The 19,902-nt window shown below is 38.7% G+C and overlaps 1 protein-coding gene across 1 annotated transcript in view; it reads left to right on the forward strand.

Moving 5' to 3' along the window:
* LOC127427368 (1-phosphatidylinositol 4,5-bisphosphate phosphodiesterase epsilon-1-like) overlaps positions 1–19,902 on the forward strand; it is a 157,713-nt gene that overhangs the window by 90,451 nt on the left and 47,360 nt on the right. Inside the window, exon 4 of the mRNA XM_051674935.1 lies at positions 17,653–17,969. Within this exon, the coding sequence (XP_051530895.1) occupies positions 17,653–17,969 (317 nt within the window). The remainder of the gene's footprint in view (positions 1–17,652; positions 17,970–19,902) is intronic.

The raw sequence follows: 19,902 nt of genomic DNA on the forward strand, positions 1-19,902 counted from the left end.
GTTTTTTTGCCGGAAGCTTCACTTTGCCGGATAAACAGTTCATGACACGGCCCAGTGTAATTATTGAAGACTTTTATGTCACGTCTGAAATCTCATCTCTTTATACTGGCCTTTTAGTCTGAAAAATGAAATGTAGGACACAGTTTTGGAGTGTTTGTGTATGTGGTCATTTTGAAATGTTATGTTTTAAATGTTATTACTGTGAAGCACTTTGGTCAACTCTGTTGTTTTAAATGCTATTTAAATAAAGTTGAGTTGAGATTAAAGTGCAAATACTGTGAATTAGTTATATAAATATATGGTTTACATGTTCCATGTGCTTTACAGTAGATTAGTGCTCTGCTCTGTCATCTGATACAGTGTGAATGATTCTCAATGTCTGTGGAGTTTCTAGTGGATGAGCGGTCGGATTTATACATTAATTTAAGTATGCAGATCATCCAGAGTAAGATTGCAGCCTTTAGCAGTTTAATAAATCACACTAGGACATGTCACAATTTTAATGTGATGAATTTTCAATTTCAGTGTAAAAGAAGTAACAGAGTGTAACAGTTCAAGGCGGGCAAGTAGGTGGGGGAACCGGCTGAACAGTAAAGTAAAGTTTAATCAGAAACGTAACTTAAAACAAACGTAAACAAACACGGACACTCATGCAATGCGGCCGCGTGCATCTCTCTCTCTCGAACTGGTGCCTCCGGCTAGTCTTTATTCCCCTTTTATCCCCCCTTTATTCAGCCGGGAACCGGCTGAACAGTCAACGTAAAATTTAATCAGAAACTTAACTTAAAACAGGCCGTGCCTGTCGGCAGGTTTCCCCCGGCTTTCTGGAGCCCTGGGAGAGACGAGGGGAGGGAAAGAGGAGAGAGAAAGAGCGAGGCGCGGTGACGGAGAGGAGAGAGAGGAAAAACTTGCTTGCCGGCTCCCGGACACACTGTTGCCTGGTCCTCTACCGCTCCTCCACACTTTGGTGGACACCAGCTCCCTCCGTCCCCATGCAGATGGCCGCGGCTGCTCCCCTGGTGGATGGCAGCGGCAAGGAATCTGCAACAGCACATTCCTCCTCCCTCACGAGTTTCGGCACCACTGTAACAGTTCAAGGATGGGCAAGGAGGAGGCGGGAACCGGCTGAACAGTCAACGTAAAGTTTAATCAGAAACTTAACTTAAAACAAACATAAACACAGACAAACATGCAACATGGCTGCGTGCGTCTCTCTCTCGAACTGGTGCCTCCAGCTAGTCTTTATCCCCCTCCCGGCTGATTAGACCGATTCAGGGCCAGCTGTGTGTCCTCACGGCCCGGTTCCGCCCTCCTCCTCGTCACACAGAGCACACGCTCAAATAAGCTTGTGAGCATATTAAAGCTGTCATGTGTCAGTTGTACTGCGCACTGACAGCGGATAGAGTCGGTGCTTCGTACTGAAGTACCAGTACTTTTGACAACACTTCTCAGGACAATCATTTCAGACATATCTTTCGTGGAGTAGGAAGGATTTCTGCATGCCATTCCATTTAAAATAAAATCAGTTACAGCACCTTTAACATTCTCACAATGGCGAAGCCAGTTATGGCCTGATTGACATACACATGTTGGATGATTCCAAGCTACATTCGCTTTATTTAGATCTGTTACTCCGATATCGCCCTTGTTGGGGGGTAACGCGATAAAATTAACATGCGTTACATAATCAGATTACTTTTACGAGTAAAATAACACAATATTTTTTTTATTTTAGACCATAATATCGGAGTTACTTTTTAAATAAAGTAACACATTGCTTTTTCTACACCTCTACTGTCCCTGTATTGTGAGAAATCAGGAGTAAAAGTGTGCAAACTTCAGGGAGGAGACGTAGTGCATGATGGGCATTGTAGTTCTAGTGTGAGGTCAGAGACTATTTAGCAGAGACAAGTCACTTCTATTTAAATGAATGAGAGAAATTGGAAAGCCCAACCAAGAAGCTCTAGCACCCAACAGTCAATAGATGTAGAAAGGAAGTCCCGCCTTGCAGGTAAAAGAGCCAATCACCTTTTAGATACAGACATCGCCTGTCAATTATCCCGTTAACGTACATGCACATTTCGTGTTTTAGCGTAATATGAGGTCAACATTCGGTTGAGTGAAACACGATTGATTCATGTGTTAATACACACTGCATTAAAAAAATCAGTAAACTCGTTTAGGCAGAGAAATTATACGACTAGTCTTCCACTGGCCATGACATGATACACAGGGTGAAATGCTCACTCAATTCACTGACTTACGCAGCCGAACTGCTCTGTGATACAGTCTCCCTGTAACAGGGAGAATGGTATGAGAAAAGACTCTGGAACAGTCGCTCTGAGCAATGTTCTACATCGATTGCGTACGCAGAGAAAATGTCTTAGTTTCTAAAAATATTCTACATTTTTGTTTTATAATAAACATGTAGTTTGATTCATGAAACAAACCATTTTTATGACATTTTGGTAGCATTAAAAACGATTCCATTCAAGTTGTTTCAACATGTGCCTTTGAAGTTGTGGCGTCTGTAGGCAAAACAAGCGTGCACTGAGATGACTTAAGTGAAAAATATTTATTTATTCACCAGACTTATTCCTTGAACATGTTAGGCTGGCATTCCACACTGAATTTTATCCTAACTTCTCAAATTGACTCTGACATTGTCGATGGGCACAGCACATGATGACACACATGATGCAGGTTCAAGTATTGGACTTTGCTGCTTTAAGTAAGACAGTGGTTATTCTTCATTATTCATATTGGCTGCCATGTCGATGGAAAAACAGTTCATGCATATTCATATTTTTTTGATAAATATGATTTACTTTCTAAATATCTGTTTGTTTACTATGTTGTTTTGACATGAGTGTTGTACAGTAGCTAGCATGACCTGCAATGTCTCTTGTATGTAATGCATGGCTTATTTGTATGGAATGCATAGCATAGCAGAAGAGAAAGTGGCTGTGAGAAAAAAGTAACGCAAAAATAATGCATAAGTAATGTATTTACTTTCCATAAAAAATTACTTGTTACTTTAAGGAGTAAGGCAATATTCTAACGAGTTACTTTTAAAAGTAACATTACCCAACACTGGACATCGCAATAATCGTACTGGCATGATAATAGTCGGACTAAAGCATTCACATGATGTTTTAAATCAAACTTTTAAAGTGCTTGTAAATATACTGTGAGATATTCTGACCCTAGGTATGGTTCCTCCAATGTAAACCTACAGGATATTTTCGTCCGTTTTATACTAGCCAGGTGAAAACTGTCCAATCACTCGGGAAAAGTAATAGCACAACAAGCCACATGATTTATGGTATCATTCATGTCCGTAGCACAAATTTAATTTGGCATTTTAACAAACCCTTAACCCTAAGTATTCAAGTTTAGCAGTAACCTGTCCCACAATATTGGTACTATGGACATGGATGATACAAATCTTGCAGCTTGTTGAGGAGAGATGTGCTATTGCTTTTCTAAGCGATTAGATTTGATTTCCACCTAGCGAATGATGAAATGAGTGAAAAAAATCTATAGACTTGCATTGAATATGTAGGTACCAAAATCTCATAGACTTGGGGCTGGGCTCTTTTGATTTGGACCAGTAAGCAATCATCTAAAACACCTTAGCAACCACCTAGCAATGCTCTAACAACCATCCGGAACACACAAGTAACCGCACGACAACATGTTAAACACCCTCTCAGAACACCATAGCAACGCCCTGGCATCCACCCACGACAAGCACTACTCACATTTTCTTCAGAAAATGTAAAAATCTAGTTACTTAAAAGTTTTTTGAAAGTTAATTATTTTTTGGATAGTTCACCCAAATATAAAAATTCTCTCATCATTTACACACCCTCATGTCATCCCAGATGTGTGTGACTTTCTTTCTTCTGAAGAACACAAATTAAGATTTTTAGAAAAATATTTCAACACTGTAGGTCCATACAATGCAAGTGAATGCTGACCAGAACTTTGAATCTCAAAAAGTACATAAAGGCAGCATAGAAGTAATCAGTCTGCACTTTCACTTTTTTTTGTTTTTGGCTATTCACATTCTTCGTGCATATCACCACCTACTGGGCGGGGAGGAGAATTTATAGGAAAAAAGGACTCAAATATTGATCTGTTTCTCACCCACACCTATCTTATCACGTCTGAAGATATAGATTTAACCTTATGGCATCCTTTTATGCTGCTTTTATGTGCATTTTGGAGCTTCAAAATGTTGGTGCTCTTTCACTTGCATTGTGAAGGCCTTCAGAGCTGAGATATTCTTCTAAAAATCTTCATTTATGTTCAGCAGAAGCAAGTAAGTCATACACACCTGGGATGGCTTGAGTGTGAGTAAATGATGAGAGAATTTTCATTTTCGGGTAAACTAACCCTTTAATGGTTGTAGTATTTGATTAGGAAGTATTTAAGATGTTTCATTCTGGTCCAGTAGTCATTAGGGTTGGCTCTTTTTGAAGCCTAGAGAGTGTCAAAGAGAATCTTTTTTGCAGCAAAAGTTTCTATTAACACCCTCCACAGGAGATCAGGTTCACTCCAGAGTGGCCTTTGTGTAGGAAATAACAGGTGTCTGTAGTATGACCAGCAGTGTTGTTATCCGCTCAACACTCACTTGTATGTGGAGGCTGATTAAAACAAGTGTTGTGGAGGCCTGGGTAGCTCAGTGGTAAAAGACGCTGGCTACCACCCCTGGAGCTCGCTAGTCTGAATCCCAGGGTGTGCTGAGTGACTCCATCCAGGTCTCCTAAGCAACCAAATTGGCCCAGTTGCTAGGGAGGGTAGAGTCACATGGGGTAACCTCCTCGTGGTAGCTATAATGTGGTTTGTTCTCGGTGGGGCGCGTGGTGAGTTGAGCGCGGATGCCGCGGTGGATGGCGTGAAGCCCCCACATGCGCTATGTCTCCGTGGCAACGCACTCAACAAGCCACGTGATAAGATGCGCGGGTTGATGGTCTCAGACGCGGAGGCAACTGGGATTCATCCTCCGCCACCCGGATTGAGGCGAATCACTACGCGACCACGAGGACTTAAAAGTGCACTGGGAATTGGGCATTCCAAATTGGGTGTAAAAAAAAAACAGTGTTGTTATTGTTATCAAAATCTAACGAAAACATTTGCATCAACTACAGTCAAATAAAGACTAACATAACTGAAATGAAACCAAAATACATTTGTATGACTCCGAAACTAACCAAAATGAAAAAAATCCATCCATCCATCTTCTGTAGCCACTTATCCTATGCAGGGTCGCAGGTAGTGCTGGAGTCTATCCCAGCTGTTTCAGGCAGAAGGTGGCTAGTCCATCACAGGGCAATACACACACACAAACAAATTCACACTCTCACTCACACCAATGGCCAATTTAGAGTCTTCATTTGACCTGCATGTTTTTGGATTGTCTGGCAAACCGGAGCACCCAGTGGAAACCCACGCGAACACGGGGAGAACATGACAACCCCACACAGAAAGGTGACCTTCTTGCTGTGAGGTGACAGTGCCGCTCCTTTAAAAAAGGCAGTTGATTTTATTTTAGATTGTTTTTGCACAATATGTTGTAAAATGTGAAACCTTTACAACCCACCTTTATTAAACATGAGAAGGCCACTAGATAGTGATAACACTAGACAGCCCCGAGACTTTTTATTTGATTGACTTTGGCAGTATACAATATTAAAACTACAATAAAAACTAGATATACTAAAACAACAGAAGTAAAACCAACAGTCATAGGGTGTCTATCAAAAAACAGGAGCAAACAAATTTTTCTCGTGCAACAGCAAAGTCTGTTCTGACGTATTCTCGTATTCATGAACGTTTTCATATTTTCAAAATGTTCTTTGCTACAAACAAATTAAACTTGCTCCTGACCATCTGAAAGTCTGTGATCTTCCTCGTAAGGTGTCTACATGGGCGTGGATTATGATAATTGTAAATAAAGTGCACATGCACCCTATTTACGGATGTTTACGAATTCGCTAACATAAACTCGTTTAACTAACAAATCTAGAGTATACATCATGTTTGTGAAGGAAATTCATTTGTGTGCAAATGACTCCCAATTTACAAAAGTTTCAAGAATGGAAAGGTCCATAAAGTGAAAACTTACAAAAACTAAACTAAATTAAAAGGGCAAATTGAAAATAAAACATAAAAACAAAATAAATAATTCAAAACTGTTATAGAATAAAGAGTGTTGCAGTCGAATTAGGTCCCTGAAAAACAATGCTGCAACACAGCTTGAGTGGCAGTAAATGGAAGTGGACAGGGATAGTGTCTACCGGGTCAGGTCAGGAGAACACACTCACTTACGTTCTGAATGAAAGGCAGCTCTGTGCGTGCAGGAAAAATGCAAAACCTGAGACCTTCATCGCTAGAGGTGAGGGATTTGCGCACTGCACAGGTTGAGTCATACATTCACAGCTGTGTTGTTTATACAGCACTGAGATTAGGGACAGCATGGCCACAAACGTTGATGACTCGTATTTGGTGTTTTGACTAAAAGACAAGTGTGGAGGAAATGGCACATCTTCAATGGCACCAGATTAGAAAACCCTCTTTTTATATCCTTACATTTACATTTGTTTACAATGAACTTACTAACATCCTGTATATTGCAGAGTCAAAAGAATATATAAGAAACTTTAAGGAATAGTTCACCCATCATAAGCTCACCTTCATGTTGTTCTAAAGCTGTGTGTGACTGTGTGAAATATTTTGAAGAATGTGAACAGTGATGTTCCATACAATGCTTTCAAGCTCCAAAAATAACAAAAATGCACCATTAAAGTAGTCCATACAAGTTGTGCACTGTATTTCAAGTTCACAGTAAATTGCGAGAACTTGTGTTGTTCACTGTCCACAGCCACTTTAAGTATTAAAACATCTCCTTGCATAAGAAAGAACATCATACAAGCTTAGAATGATGCAAAGGTGAGTAGATTGTCACAAAATTTAGATTTTTGTGTGAACTATTCCAGCATGAAAAAGAGACAAGTAACAACAAGTAAATCATTTGTAGGTTGAATCCCCCTAAATGTGTAAACCTTATGGCTCTGTGGCGCTATCAAAATGGAGTTGGTGTTGCTCAACCAGTGGTGTGAGTTTGGGGTGGGACTATCTTTTTGTTCAATCAATGGTGAGTGTTTGGGAAACCTGCTTGAAAAGAGTCACTATTTGTGCACAGATACCACTTTTCTCTACCGATCTGGTTTTGTTACCTGAAATCTCAGTATCGGCCAATCCCGATCTGATGCCATTGTTGTTTTTCTTAATCAGTGTAGAATATTTTTACCTAACTGTGTGGAACTGATTGGGAGTACTCATTTATATGAAATGAAACAAACCTCTAACTCCACATAACTTCAGTATATTGAAAATGTGTAGCTTAGTAAGAAAAGCTTAATTGTTAACTGGTCTACTGGATAAATTCAGCAGCAAAATTAACAGTAATTTATGTGAAAATCTTCTGTGGAAAAGAAGCAAGTTCTCTTTGCACAGTACTTGTATCTGGGCTTAAAATGATTCAGATATCTCTTTTTTTTGTTCACTTCAGTTGTAACAGGATATAAGTCCACTTTTCATTCACAGAATTATTTTTTAAAACCCAGTCAACTTAAGTATTGTTGTAATTTGTAAACAAATATTATTATTATAATAATTATAACGATTATTTATTAAGTTTTAGAAATTTATTATACAATAGTTATATATATATATATATATATATAAAATATACTGTATATATTCATATAGTAATATATTTTGTCATGCATTCTTAAATTTAAAACCATTGGGCTTTTATTTTGAAGGTTGGAACACTCCAGGAAGTCCTTTGAGTGCGTGCTTGTTTGCTTGCGTGTGTGTGTGTAGCCTAGGTCAAAGTATTTTAATAAGCTTCATATTTAAATTCTGGTGAAATGCTCCACCTGTGCCATTCTCGATACATGTTATAGGCAAACTGATCTATTGAGCATCTACATCTTATGTGTTGTTCGTAAGTAGTGCTCACATATTGCGTGCTGCTTTGAGAGCAGAAAACAGCAGCGCGTGCAGTGTGTGTTTCAACAGAGCAGCACGCATTTACTGAAACACGCTCCGCATGCAGACTACATATTTGCTTATCAAACGCAGCCTTTTGCGATTCAGAAAGCTATCATTTGTCTTCAAGAGACTTTGAATGAAATGCACGAGTCATATGCACTACTTCACTGTTGCTTTTATGGTTCTTTTATGTAAATTTTGGAGCTTCACAGTAACGACTATTACTAACACACAGTATCGGATTTGGATGAGGCTTGTTGGACCGATACCCAGTCCGGTTAAATAATGTCAGTATTGGAGCTGATAGCGAGTCAGGTATCGGATCAGTGCATCCCTACATTTCATATTGTGCTAATAATGGCACACACTAAATCACATACTTCACCTTTAACCTCTTAACTGGCAGACCTACCTGAGTGACGAAGTGGACAGCTATTATAGGGTTAACCCTGAACTATAAAGGGTCAACCATGGTTAACACTTTATAGTTCAGGGTTAACCCTATAATAGCTGTGTCCTCTCCATCCTTCAGGTAGGTCTGCCAGTTAAGAGTTTAATGGCTTTATAAATACAAGCAATGGACCTTAAAGCCAATGGATTAGTTCTTGTTCTTTAGTTTCTGTCAGGGTGTACCAAGAAGACCAATGATGGAAACAATCGCACTCAAGCCCGTCTCTTAAGTCTCATGCCCAAATTTAGAGTATATTGTCATTGTTTGCCAATCAAATTCTCACTGGACTGTGACCCAAGTCAGCCAGCGAGCTCTTTACTGGTGATCACAGCGTGTTTGGGTGCTCAATTTCCTCTCCCTGCTCTTAACACTATGAGTTGCTTTCATCAGAGTAACATGACCTGCCAGGGAGGAGCAGCCAATAGAGAGAGTAAGAGTGTGTGTGAGAGAGAGAGGGAGAGAGAAAGAGGGAGGGGAGTATGAGTGACCAAAACGTGTGTGTGTATGTGTGCGCTTGCGAACGAGTGAGCTATGCAGCGCATCAGATTGGTGGTAGTGGAGAGCTGGCAACTGCATTCAGGCTGAGTTTAAATGTGGCTAAGCGCCTCTCATCGTTGTGGCGTGAAGCAGGGAGTTGGCGTGCCGTCTGCAGCTGCGTCCAGCACCATGAAACACTCCCACTCCCAGAGGATGGACTACAGGCTGCTCAGTAAGTGACACTTCAACTTTACCATGCGGGAAACAACACAAAGTATTGACACTTATGTGGACTGAGTTATTTCCAATCTTACATCAGTGGTGCTATTCTTTCAAATCTGCATTGGCAGTCAAGCCATGGCTGTTTGTTTGTTTTGAGTGTTAAGTATATTTGACAAAAAACACAAGAAAAAAGCATCTCCACTCCAGCTTGTGGGGTGGTAACTGTGTGACGTATTAGTTTCTAGTAATTTCTAGTAATTTTGATGTTGGGATGCAGTTTTCAACAGGGAATATGTCTTACTGATCAATTTAGGGTGCATGGTTTGTTTGTGTTGAGAGCTGGTAACTGCGGTCAAAAAGGCATGACATGGGTGAGTAAATTATGATCTCTTTCAAGGATGGGACAAATTCACTGTTTATATACTGTAGAGAATGTGTATTTGAATAGGTGTCTTAGTGTATGAGACAGGAAAATGCAAGAAAAACATCGTCTCTTTACATCTCACTTCTATTGGGTGAAAATAGTATTGTGACAGGTTGCTTTCTAGTAATTTCCTCTAGCTTATGTCAGATATGCAGTATAAAGGAAAAACAAATGCATTAATCAACAATAGAGAAGTCTTATAATAATAAGTATTATATTAATAATTGAATCATTATTTTTTTTTTGTGTTGACCTCATTAATGCAATTTGTTCTACTGTTGTAATGATTACATATTTATCTTTTTAAAGGATTGGCCAAATTCACTGTTTATTTAGACAATTTGTTTTATGAATTAAGGTGTATGAGACATGAAAACCTACTCTTACTTCTATGGTGTAGAAGCACTAATTTATTGTTTTCTTGTAATTTCTAGTTTTAATGTCAGATATTAGTAAAAAGTAAAAACAAATGCAGTAATCAAGGAATAAGTCATAATCAATTATATTATATTCCTTATGTTCTGCTGTTAAGTCATGACACAGTTATTTAAATTTAATAGCTTACATTCAGTACAGTAGGGATGTAATGAGGAATTTTATGACATAGTTGTGAACAAACCCTCTCTCTAACGCAATAACACAATATGGATATTGAAGGGATCCCAAATTAAAATACTAAACCAAGCTTAAAGGAATATTCCGGGTTCAATACAAGTTAAACTCAGTCGACAGCATTTGTGACAGAATGTTGATTTCCACAAAAATTAATTTCGACTCGTCCCTCCTTTTCTTTCAAAAAAGCAAAAATGGAGGTTACAGTGAGGCGCTTACAATGGAAGTGAATGGGGCCAAATTTGGAGGGTTTAAAGGCGGAAATGTGAAGCTTATAATTATATAAAAGCACTTACATGAATTCTTCTGTTAAAAATAATGTATTATTTGAGCTGTAAAGTAGTTTGAATCGTCATTTTTACAGTCATTTTAGGGTTTGTTGACATCGTCATGGCAATTAAGTTGTAAAATTGACTATAACTTGACAGAAAAGGTTAAGTGTTTTTATCACACTAAAATCACGTTAACACATATTGTTTGTGTTGTGGATATACTTTTGAAACCGTGGGTATTTTAACGTTTACGGATTGGCCCCCATTCACTTCCGTTGTAAGTGCCTCACTGTAACCCAGATTTTAGCTTTTTTAAAGAAAAGTAGGGGCAAGTCTAATTAATTTTTTGTGGTATCATGCACAAATGCTGTCGATTGAGCTTGACTTGTATTGAACCTGGAACCTTCCTTTAAACTACTAAATGAAGATATAGTTTGACAGTACATCCACATGTAGTTTTGAAAGAGATTACTATTTTTTTTTCTTTCAAATGTTCAAGGCTGTGTTGGTCTAAAGGCTTTCACTCATTTTTGCATTCAAAGAACTGAATCATTGCACTCAATGTTATTGAGAATGGATGTCTGTTTCTAATGCAGTATTTTCTTGAATCTTTATTTCAAGCATTATTCTTTAGGTTATCTGAGTTACTACATGTTCATGACTAAATGTAATAATGATCCCATAGTTTGTGTAGCTCTTCCGCCCACGTTGGCAGTTACAGGTTTGTTATTGTGGAGAGGCACTGTCAATAATGATTTATTCTCCATAGCAGATGGGATACTAGAGAGGTTACTCAGTGCAACAATAAAAGTTCAATTCAGTGGTTGTAAATCAAACAGGCATTAGCACTGTAGCATTGTATCAGCACCACTTCAGAATTAATCCATACATATCTGCTTTTCAGTTGGATATTCAAGAGGAGTGTGTGTGCTTATGTTTGAACGTACAGTATGTAAGCATGTACATGTGTGCATGAGTGCTGATTTTAGCAGGAAGTGCATCATGGTCACTCTGCATATCTCCATACAGCACAAAATTGACTTCCCACTTTTTTTTAAAGCAGTTTCTCTATACGGATTTAAAAAAGTTTCTCATTGAGGAGTTCTAAGTCATGAACCTGCTTCATAATGAATCGCAACATTTTATACTTTTGATTAGAAGCAAAAAAAGTCAAATCAGAGGAAGATAAACATACAAGACTTTGTACTATACATCTTTGAGGTAATGAACTATGCACGCCATAAAACATTGCGGATTAAGTTATTGAATCAAATATGGCGGTACTAGATAAAACTATTCACTTAAGTATAAAGCACAACAAATTTACATTTTTTGCATTATATTCAAATAAATTCATTTGAAAGTGTAGGGAGAGTGCATTTCATTATTTGCAAAGTTTCATGGGAGTAGGCAGTCGTTACTGAACTCTTTTGCCATGTTTTATGTTTCCATGATAAAAGCGATTTCTCTGATTGGTAGATCTCTCTTTAGAATTAGGGGTACTGTAGTTCTTCACCATGAATTTGGCAATGAAGCACAATTTCTTGGAATCACACTGACATGTGGCTCTTGTTCTACAGAAGCATATATCATGCTTAATCAGGATCACTGCTGTCGTACACACAGTGAGCACTGCTTCATGTCGGCTTTTTAAAACGTGTACTATGAGAGGCCCATGCATAAAGATCAGGCCAGCTCATTCACAGCTTAATGAAGTGTATTCATTTCCCTCAATTTTGCTTCAAAAGATGCCATGTGTGAAGAGGAAAGGACACAAGGCAGATACATGTGATGTTTTTTTTTTTTTTTTTTTGCTGTATGCAAATGGATACGAGAGAATACAATGTGGTGATGTTGCTTAAAACCCACCTCTTGAACTCTGTGTGATTAAATGTTAGTTCAGCTTTTCAAGAATATTTACTGTACAGACTGTCAATACACATATATGAAAAAACTTTTCAAACAAAGGATTTCACTGCATTTGTGTTCAAACTCAGGACCTGTTCAAAAACCAAGTGAGCTGCATACCCAGACAGTATTTTAAGGCATCATAGATAGATAGATGCATGCAAGATACAAAGGCTGTTTGAAAAGGTAGGCAGCTTGATTTTGCTGCCTTATAAGATACCTTATGTTAGCCAAGTTCTAAGGGAGCATCACATGAAGTTCTCGCGAAGTTTGGAATCTCATAATGCACTGCGGCATATTCTCAGTAAGAAAGAAATACAGCTAAGATGTTGGACGAAGTGGAAGTCGATTTTAAATGTGCTTAATTCAATACTGAAAAGTATTTATAAAATAGCTCAATCTAAAGACCAGTTTGCCCAATATTTGTATTTGCTATATACAGGTGCATCTCAATAAATTAGAATGTCGTGGAAAAGTTCATTTATTTCAGTAATTCAACTCAAATTGTGAAACTCGTGTATTAAATAAATTCAGTGCACACAGACTGAAGTAGTTTAAGTCTTTGGTTCTTTTAATTGTGATGATTTTGGCTCACATTTAACAAAAACCCACCAATTCACTATCTCAAAAAATTAGAATATGGTGACATGTCAATCAGCTAATCAACTCAAAACACCTGCAAAGGTTTCCTGAGCCTTCAGAATGGTCTCTCAGTTTGGTTCACTAGGCTACACAATCATGGGGAAGACTGCTGATCTGACAGTTGTCCAGAAGACAATCACTGACACCCTTCACAAGGAGGGTAAGCCACAAACATTCATTGCCAAAGAAGCTGGCTGTTCACAGAGTGCTGTATCCAAGCATGTTAACAGAAAGTTGAGTGGAAGGAAAAAGTGTGGAAGAAAAAGATGCACAACCAACCGAGAGAACCGCAGCCTTATGAGGATTGTCAAGCAAAATCGATTCAAGAATTTGGGTGAACTTCACAAGGAATGGACTGAGGCTGGGGTCAAGGCATCAAGAGCCACCACACACAGACGTGTCAAGGAATTTGGCTACAGTTGTCGTATTTCTCTTGTTAAGCCACTCCTGAACCACAGACAACGTCAGAGGCGTCTTACCTGGGCTAAGGAGAAGAAGAACTGGACTGTTGCCCAGTGGTCCAAAGTCCTCTTTTCAGATGAGAGCAAGTTTTGTATTTCATTTGGAAACCAAGGTCCTAGAGTCTGGAGGAAGGGTAGAGAAGCTCATAGCCCAAGCTGCTTGAAGTCCAGTGTTAAGTTTCCACAGTCTGTGATGATTTGGGGTGCAGTGTCATCTGCTGGTGTTGGTCCATTGTGTTTTTTGAAAACCAAAGTCACTGCGCCCGTTTACCAAGAAATTTTGGAGCACTTCATGCTTCCTTCTGCTGACCAGCTTTTTAAAGATGCTGATTTCATTTTCCAGCAGGATTTGGCACCTGCCCACACTGCCAAAAGCACCAAAAGTTGGTTAAATGACCATGGTGTTGGTGTGCTTGACTGGCCAGCAAACTCACCAGACCTGAACCCCATAGAGAATCTATGGGGTATTGTCAAGAGGAAAATGAGAAACAAGAGACCAAAAAATACAAATGAGCTGAAGGCCACTGTCAAAGAAACCTGGGCTTCCATACCACCTCAGCAGTGCCACAAACTGATCACCTCCATGCCACGCCGAATTGAGGCAGTAATTAAAGCAAAAGGAGCCCCTACCAAGTATTGAGTACATATACAGTAAATGAACATACTTTCCAGAAGGCCAACAATTCACTAAAAATGTTTTTTTTATTGGTCTTATGATGTATTCTAATTTGTTGAGATAGTGAATTGGTGGTTTCTTGTTAAATGTGAGCCAAAATCATCACAATTAAAAGAACCAAAGACTTAAACTACTTCAGTCTGTGTGCACTGAATTTATTTAATACACGAGTTTCACAATTTGAGTTGAATTACTGAAATAAATGAACTTTTCCACGACATTCTAATTTATTGAGATGCACCTGTATTTTTGCTTATGCTTTGCATTGTTAGCTTAGCAACATGCTAACACCAAACTGTGTTGAAATCAATTGTTATTCATGTTTCCTGTGCGTTCGCAGTTTGGAGCATTATTTGTATAATACCCAGAGAGTTCTAAACAACTTATGTGGCTCCATTTCAGTTTGAATTCTTCCCTTGGGGCTGTTTAATCTGAATGCATTTTTGTATCCATTCGTAGTGTTTTTCAATTGTTTTGCTATGCAAGCATACACTAGATGGCTGTCTTTGACCTTTGTGCTACGTCTCGCTGTTTTTTCAGCATCTCACGCAAGACTGCCACTGTTTTTTATATGCCGAGCAAAGTTAAAAAGAAGTTAAATGTTAAAAAACCTGCCTCGAGACACGTTCTGCGTTCTGTTCTATTCATTGTGCTTTTTTGCTATTTTTAGAGCAAGAACGTGTTCAGTCTCCATCACCCTGAAATGCCTATGCAGACTGTAGACAGCAAAGCAGCTCACTAGGTGTTGGAACAGAGCCTCAAGAGTGTTCTAGAAACACACACTCCTGTCCGATCAGAAGGCTTTAGACAGGATACACAAATCAAACAGCACTCTCTCTCTTCCCCTCCTGTTCCGGCGGTCACCATGGCGGCGCATAGAGCCTAAGGAACCTGCAAACATGGACTCTGACAGCTGACAATATCCAGACAAGCATGATTCACAGTGTTTATTTTATTTTTGCTTGACCTGGCTTTGGGTGCCATACCAACAGTTTGCTAATCGTAATCTTAGACTAGACTTGAGGAAACTGTAAATATACTGATGCTTAATAAAGTATCACTGTGTCCAGTGTTTTAAAGAAATGGTCCATCAGTGTCACAGTATATGGGTTATTGTGGCTTTTTACAAGTCTGGCCTGTATTGTGTCTTCCACTTTTATTGGACTGCACTGATTAGACTGCAGTGTCTCACAATTTACTTATCTATTTTATTTGTTTCCTCTTTTACGATTATCTCCATAACCCTGTAATTACTATGAAGCTAAATTGGTTGCAAAACTCGAGAGCTTGTAGATTTGAATTTGAGAACTTGTACAATAAATATTTGTATTCATAAGTTGAAATTTACACTCACAGCAACAATGTGAATACTTATACTTAAAATACAAATCTGAAGTTGTATGATGCAATGTGCACTCACAGACAATAATCAAAAACCTGTGTTTTGTATTCAAAGTTGTATACAAATAGTCACAAATGTGTAAAATGACATTCACATAAATGCAATGACAGACACAAACTTGTATTACGTATTTACTTTTGTACTTTAATTCACTTTCACAGTGCAACCACAAATCTGCAGTTACAACCTCTCAAATCCGACACTGCAACTTCAAATATTCTCACCTTGACTTTTGCAGCTACTTTTGTGATAAACCTTTAGCGAAACTCGCTTGTGCACTTGTAAATACTGATGCGAGAGAGCAGGCTACCGGTGTTGGGCGGAGCCAATTAAGTTGTGATCAATCACAAGAGCAAGTCTTCACGGTCAGGCAATTATGTATTTTAATAAGTTCTACATTATATATCTTATTCTTAAGGCATCAAGGTGTACTTTCTTACTGCTTGATTTTAAGGATTGATAACTATACACTAAAGTGTGACAAGACTCGCACTGCACGTGCAAGCCATTCACGCATCACAAGCCGATCAACTATTTAGCCCTTTTCGGTGAATCACACCTGCAAAATCCTAAAACTTTATTTCCAGGTTTAATTTATATTTTGTATAGACTCTGATTTTTGAACCCCACAATGTGGGTTTATGTTTTCTCTTTTAATCGTTTAATGTAATTTTGAATGTGACAGTGGTTTAAGGAGGGTGTGCCTGTGTGCTGGGTTGGAAATCTCAAGGTTTAACAGTGGTGTTTTCAGTACATCACGTGTTGTTCTGAAAGCAAAAAGAAACAAATGAAACACATGTGGGCTGCCATCCACACAGCCTGACCGACGAAAAGTGGGCGCGTTTACCTACGTGATTAACTGAAAGTGAAGCGCTGCTGACTCGTGATGCGTGAATGGCTTGCATGCGCTGCACGAGTCTGTTGGTTATACTGCATTCTCATCATATTTTAACTTTTTTGCCTCCCATTCAGCTTATGAAAACATGCTGTGTGTTTTTGTGGAAGGATTACATCAAGATGTAGATTGGAATGCAGGTGCAGAATTTATATAAATAAAATAGTCTACTCCTCTCTCGCGTTGCTGGCATGCTAGTGATTACCCCTCCACGTGCCAATGCTGGTACGCATGCCATAGGTTGCCGACCCCTGGTCTACAACTTTGAATTCAAAACATAGGTTTTTGATTATTGTCTGTGAGTGCAGATTGCAACATTGAACTTCAGATTCTTATTTTACAAGTTTTCACATTGTTGCTGTGAGTGTAAATTTCAACTTACGAATATAAATATTGATTGTACTCAAATTCAAACTCAAGTTCTCAAATTCAAATCTACAAGCTCTTGACTTTTGCAACCGATTTACTTTTATGATTACTGTGTAAATACTGTACTTTATTGTATTATGATTGGATTATGTGTGTCTGTGTTTATCCTTCTTTGCACTGCACTGAACACAATTATCACCAACCTTGTCATATGCCTATAAAGAATATTGATTTGAATCTTGAAGTCTAAATGATTGATTGAATTTATAAATGCCATCAAAATCCCTTTGATGTATCTTTAGAATGGCACCAATTGTAGAGAGTCCCACCACAATGACTGCTCACACTCACAGCTGTAGAATATGATTTTGAGTATTAAATATGGTTTGGTTTAAATACAGTACAGTTTTGAAAGCAGTTAAGGCTAGGTTTTTTTGGATTTTTTCTTTTTTTTAGTGTATAAAAACTAAACTGGACAAAACAAGGAACCAGAGAGTTGACTGAAATCCTGAACATTTATCCTTAAAGGAGCAATACAGAAGTCTTTACCATTGTCAATATACAGCCATTATTTGGAGGCAGAGTAGAGGATTGACTTTGGTTACTCATTTATACATACAATATGCAGTCTGCTCCTGTCTGCTGTTTTATGTACAGGATTTTTACAGTCATACCTGTTAGTAAATACAGTTGTCAGGACCAAACACTGACTGTTTGAACATAGCTAATGTATCTCTCTCTCGTTCTCTCTCTCTCTCTTTCTCTCTCTCTCAGAACGGCAGCTGTGCAGCTCCATGGCAAGCTCAACCATCCTCCCGTCGACCGTGACGGGCATCAGCAAGGAGCTGGCTGACCTGCGGCACCTGATCCAGTTCCCGGAAGAAATCGCCACAATCCTGACGGAGCAGGAACAGCAGCTGTATCGTCGTGTCTTCCCGCTTGATTACCTCAGCTTCCTCACGCGAGACTTGGGCAGCCCCGAGTGCCACAAACGCCACCCGCACCTCAAAGCCTCGCTGTCGGCCCCCACCATGCCCACCCAGAATGATCACCACAACACAGTAAAAGACCTCGTCACCAGGTTCAACGAGGTGAGCCTTCATTACATCACGGTGTTCCAAAATCTAGTGAGCTGCCTTGCTGTCTACTGCCTACATAGGCTGCTGTCTTGTGTCAGCCGTCCAGGAACATTTACATGAGCATTTACACTGCAAATGCATCATGGTTGCATGCATTTCTGACTACCTCCATATGTGATTGCAAAATGGTTAGGATTTTGTTTACACCTGTATATATCGTTGTCTACTTACAATCGGATATCAGAGAGTCGAGAGTCAAGACTAATGTTAATACCAGATGTTAACATAGCCATAGTTTCAAGAAGGGTTAGTTTCCATGACAAGTGTCTGTTGTATTGCTGTTTTCTTGGATTTGTTCATGTTCACAGCTTGTGCCTATCCACTTAAACAGATTTTTTGAGAATTATAAAAAATGGAAATATACTAATATACTTCTTTACCATTTTTGGCTAAATTCTTTAAGATCTACAACATTAAAATGTAAAATATTCAAACTTCATAGCTGGTTTATGTCATGTTTCATATCAAAGCAGTAATAAAGACAGGTTAAAGTGTGCAGTTATAGTAATACAGCTCTGACAGTCTATACTGGTTATGTAAGACACAGAAATGTGTCCTTCACACTTGACTAACTCTTCATAATGCAGCAGTCTTTAAAATCGATCATATTCATACCTTGTCAAGCAGTGTTGGGGAAGCTACTTTGAAATGGTAGCTTTCCAAGCTACAAGCTACTGATAACTTAAAGTAGTTAAACTACAGTCAGGCTGCTCTTTTAAAGAAGTATTAAGTATTAATTCTGATTGCAGAATTCAATAACATCACCTGATAGTTATATATTTAATTAGGGTGACAGTCCCTTTACTAGAGTAACCAAAGTTTTACCAAGGTATTTGTAGTGAAACCATAGTAACCACAAAATTAACCTTGGTTACTACAGTCATGATTAGCTACCACAATATTACACTGAAGTTGAATTTCTTGACAGTCTATTCACAAACTCATAATGTTCTGATTAGGTGAAGAAACGTTCCTGGTTGAAGAGACAGTTGACCAGATCAGTGCTTCACTATTACCACATAAACTGAATGGATCACATAACAGGAATATGCCTCATCCCTGCGCATTAATCCTGGTGTCCATTTCGAACTAGTCAGGGATTTCTCAATGAGAGAGAGAAGTTTACACACCCCTTTCAGAATTTATGCAGGAGATATACAATGGAGCATCAATAAATGTTTGCACTGTTTGTAATTGTTGTGTCCCTCAACTGCCCTAAGTGTCAAAAGCTGGATGTCAACATCATATAGCAACTCAAATTTGCAGAAGATTCTGGGAAACCAAAGAATGTGCAGTAGCTGGAGGATTTTTATTAAAGATGCACTAAAGCCTTATTCGGACGGCAATTGTTTCTCAGGGTGACATCTGTAAAAGTACATTTGCATGGCTCCATGGCTGCGTTCGGATAGCAATTAAATCACGGGTGACGAGCGAGACTATTTATCGATCACATGAAAAGGAAAAAAACAGGAATAAAAAAACAGGAAAATTCCTCAATCCACAAACAGTGTCTTCTGTATTTGCGTTCAGATATGTTTGGAATTACGCTAAAGTGAAAATAAAATTTTCAAATCACGTATAAGGGAACAGCGCTGCAAAGTGCTGCGGACATTTACAGTGTACATTTTCATATATGGCACAAGCTAAGATTCTTGTGAAGAGCAATTAAACTAATCAAGAAACTGTAGGGAGAAGACTGTTTGACAACGCAAGCCAAATAAATCTGTCATTGTGGGTACGCATGCTTCATTTGTCACCCGCATCACCTCAGTTACGTGCTCTCTCTCTCTCTCTCTTAAGCACACGGAGGGAGAGAGAGCAGCATATCACAGACTGTAAAGAAGTAAAGATTGTTAAAATGGTTTTCTTATGTTTTATCTATCAA

The sequence above is a fragment of the Myxocyprinus asiaticus genome, chromosome 36 (genome assembly GCF_019703515.2).
Source record: "Myxocyprinus asiaticus isolate MX2 ecotype Aquarium Trade chromosome 36, UBuf_Myxa_2, whole genome shotgun sequence".
NCBI lineage: Eukaryota > Metazoa > Chordata > Actinopteri > Cypriniformes > Catostomidae > Myxocyprinus > Myxocyprinus asiaticus.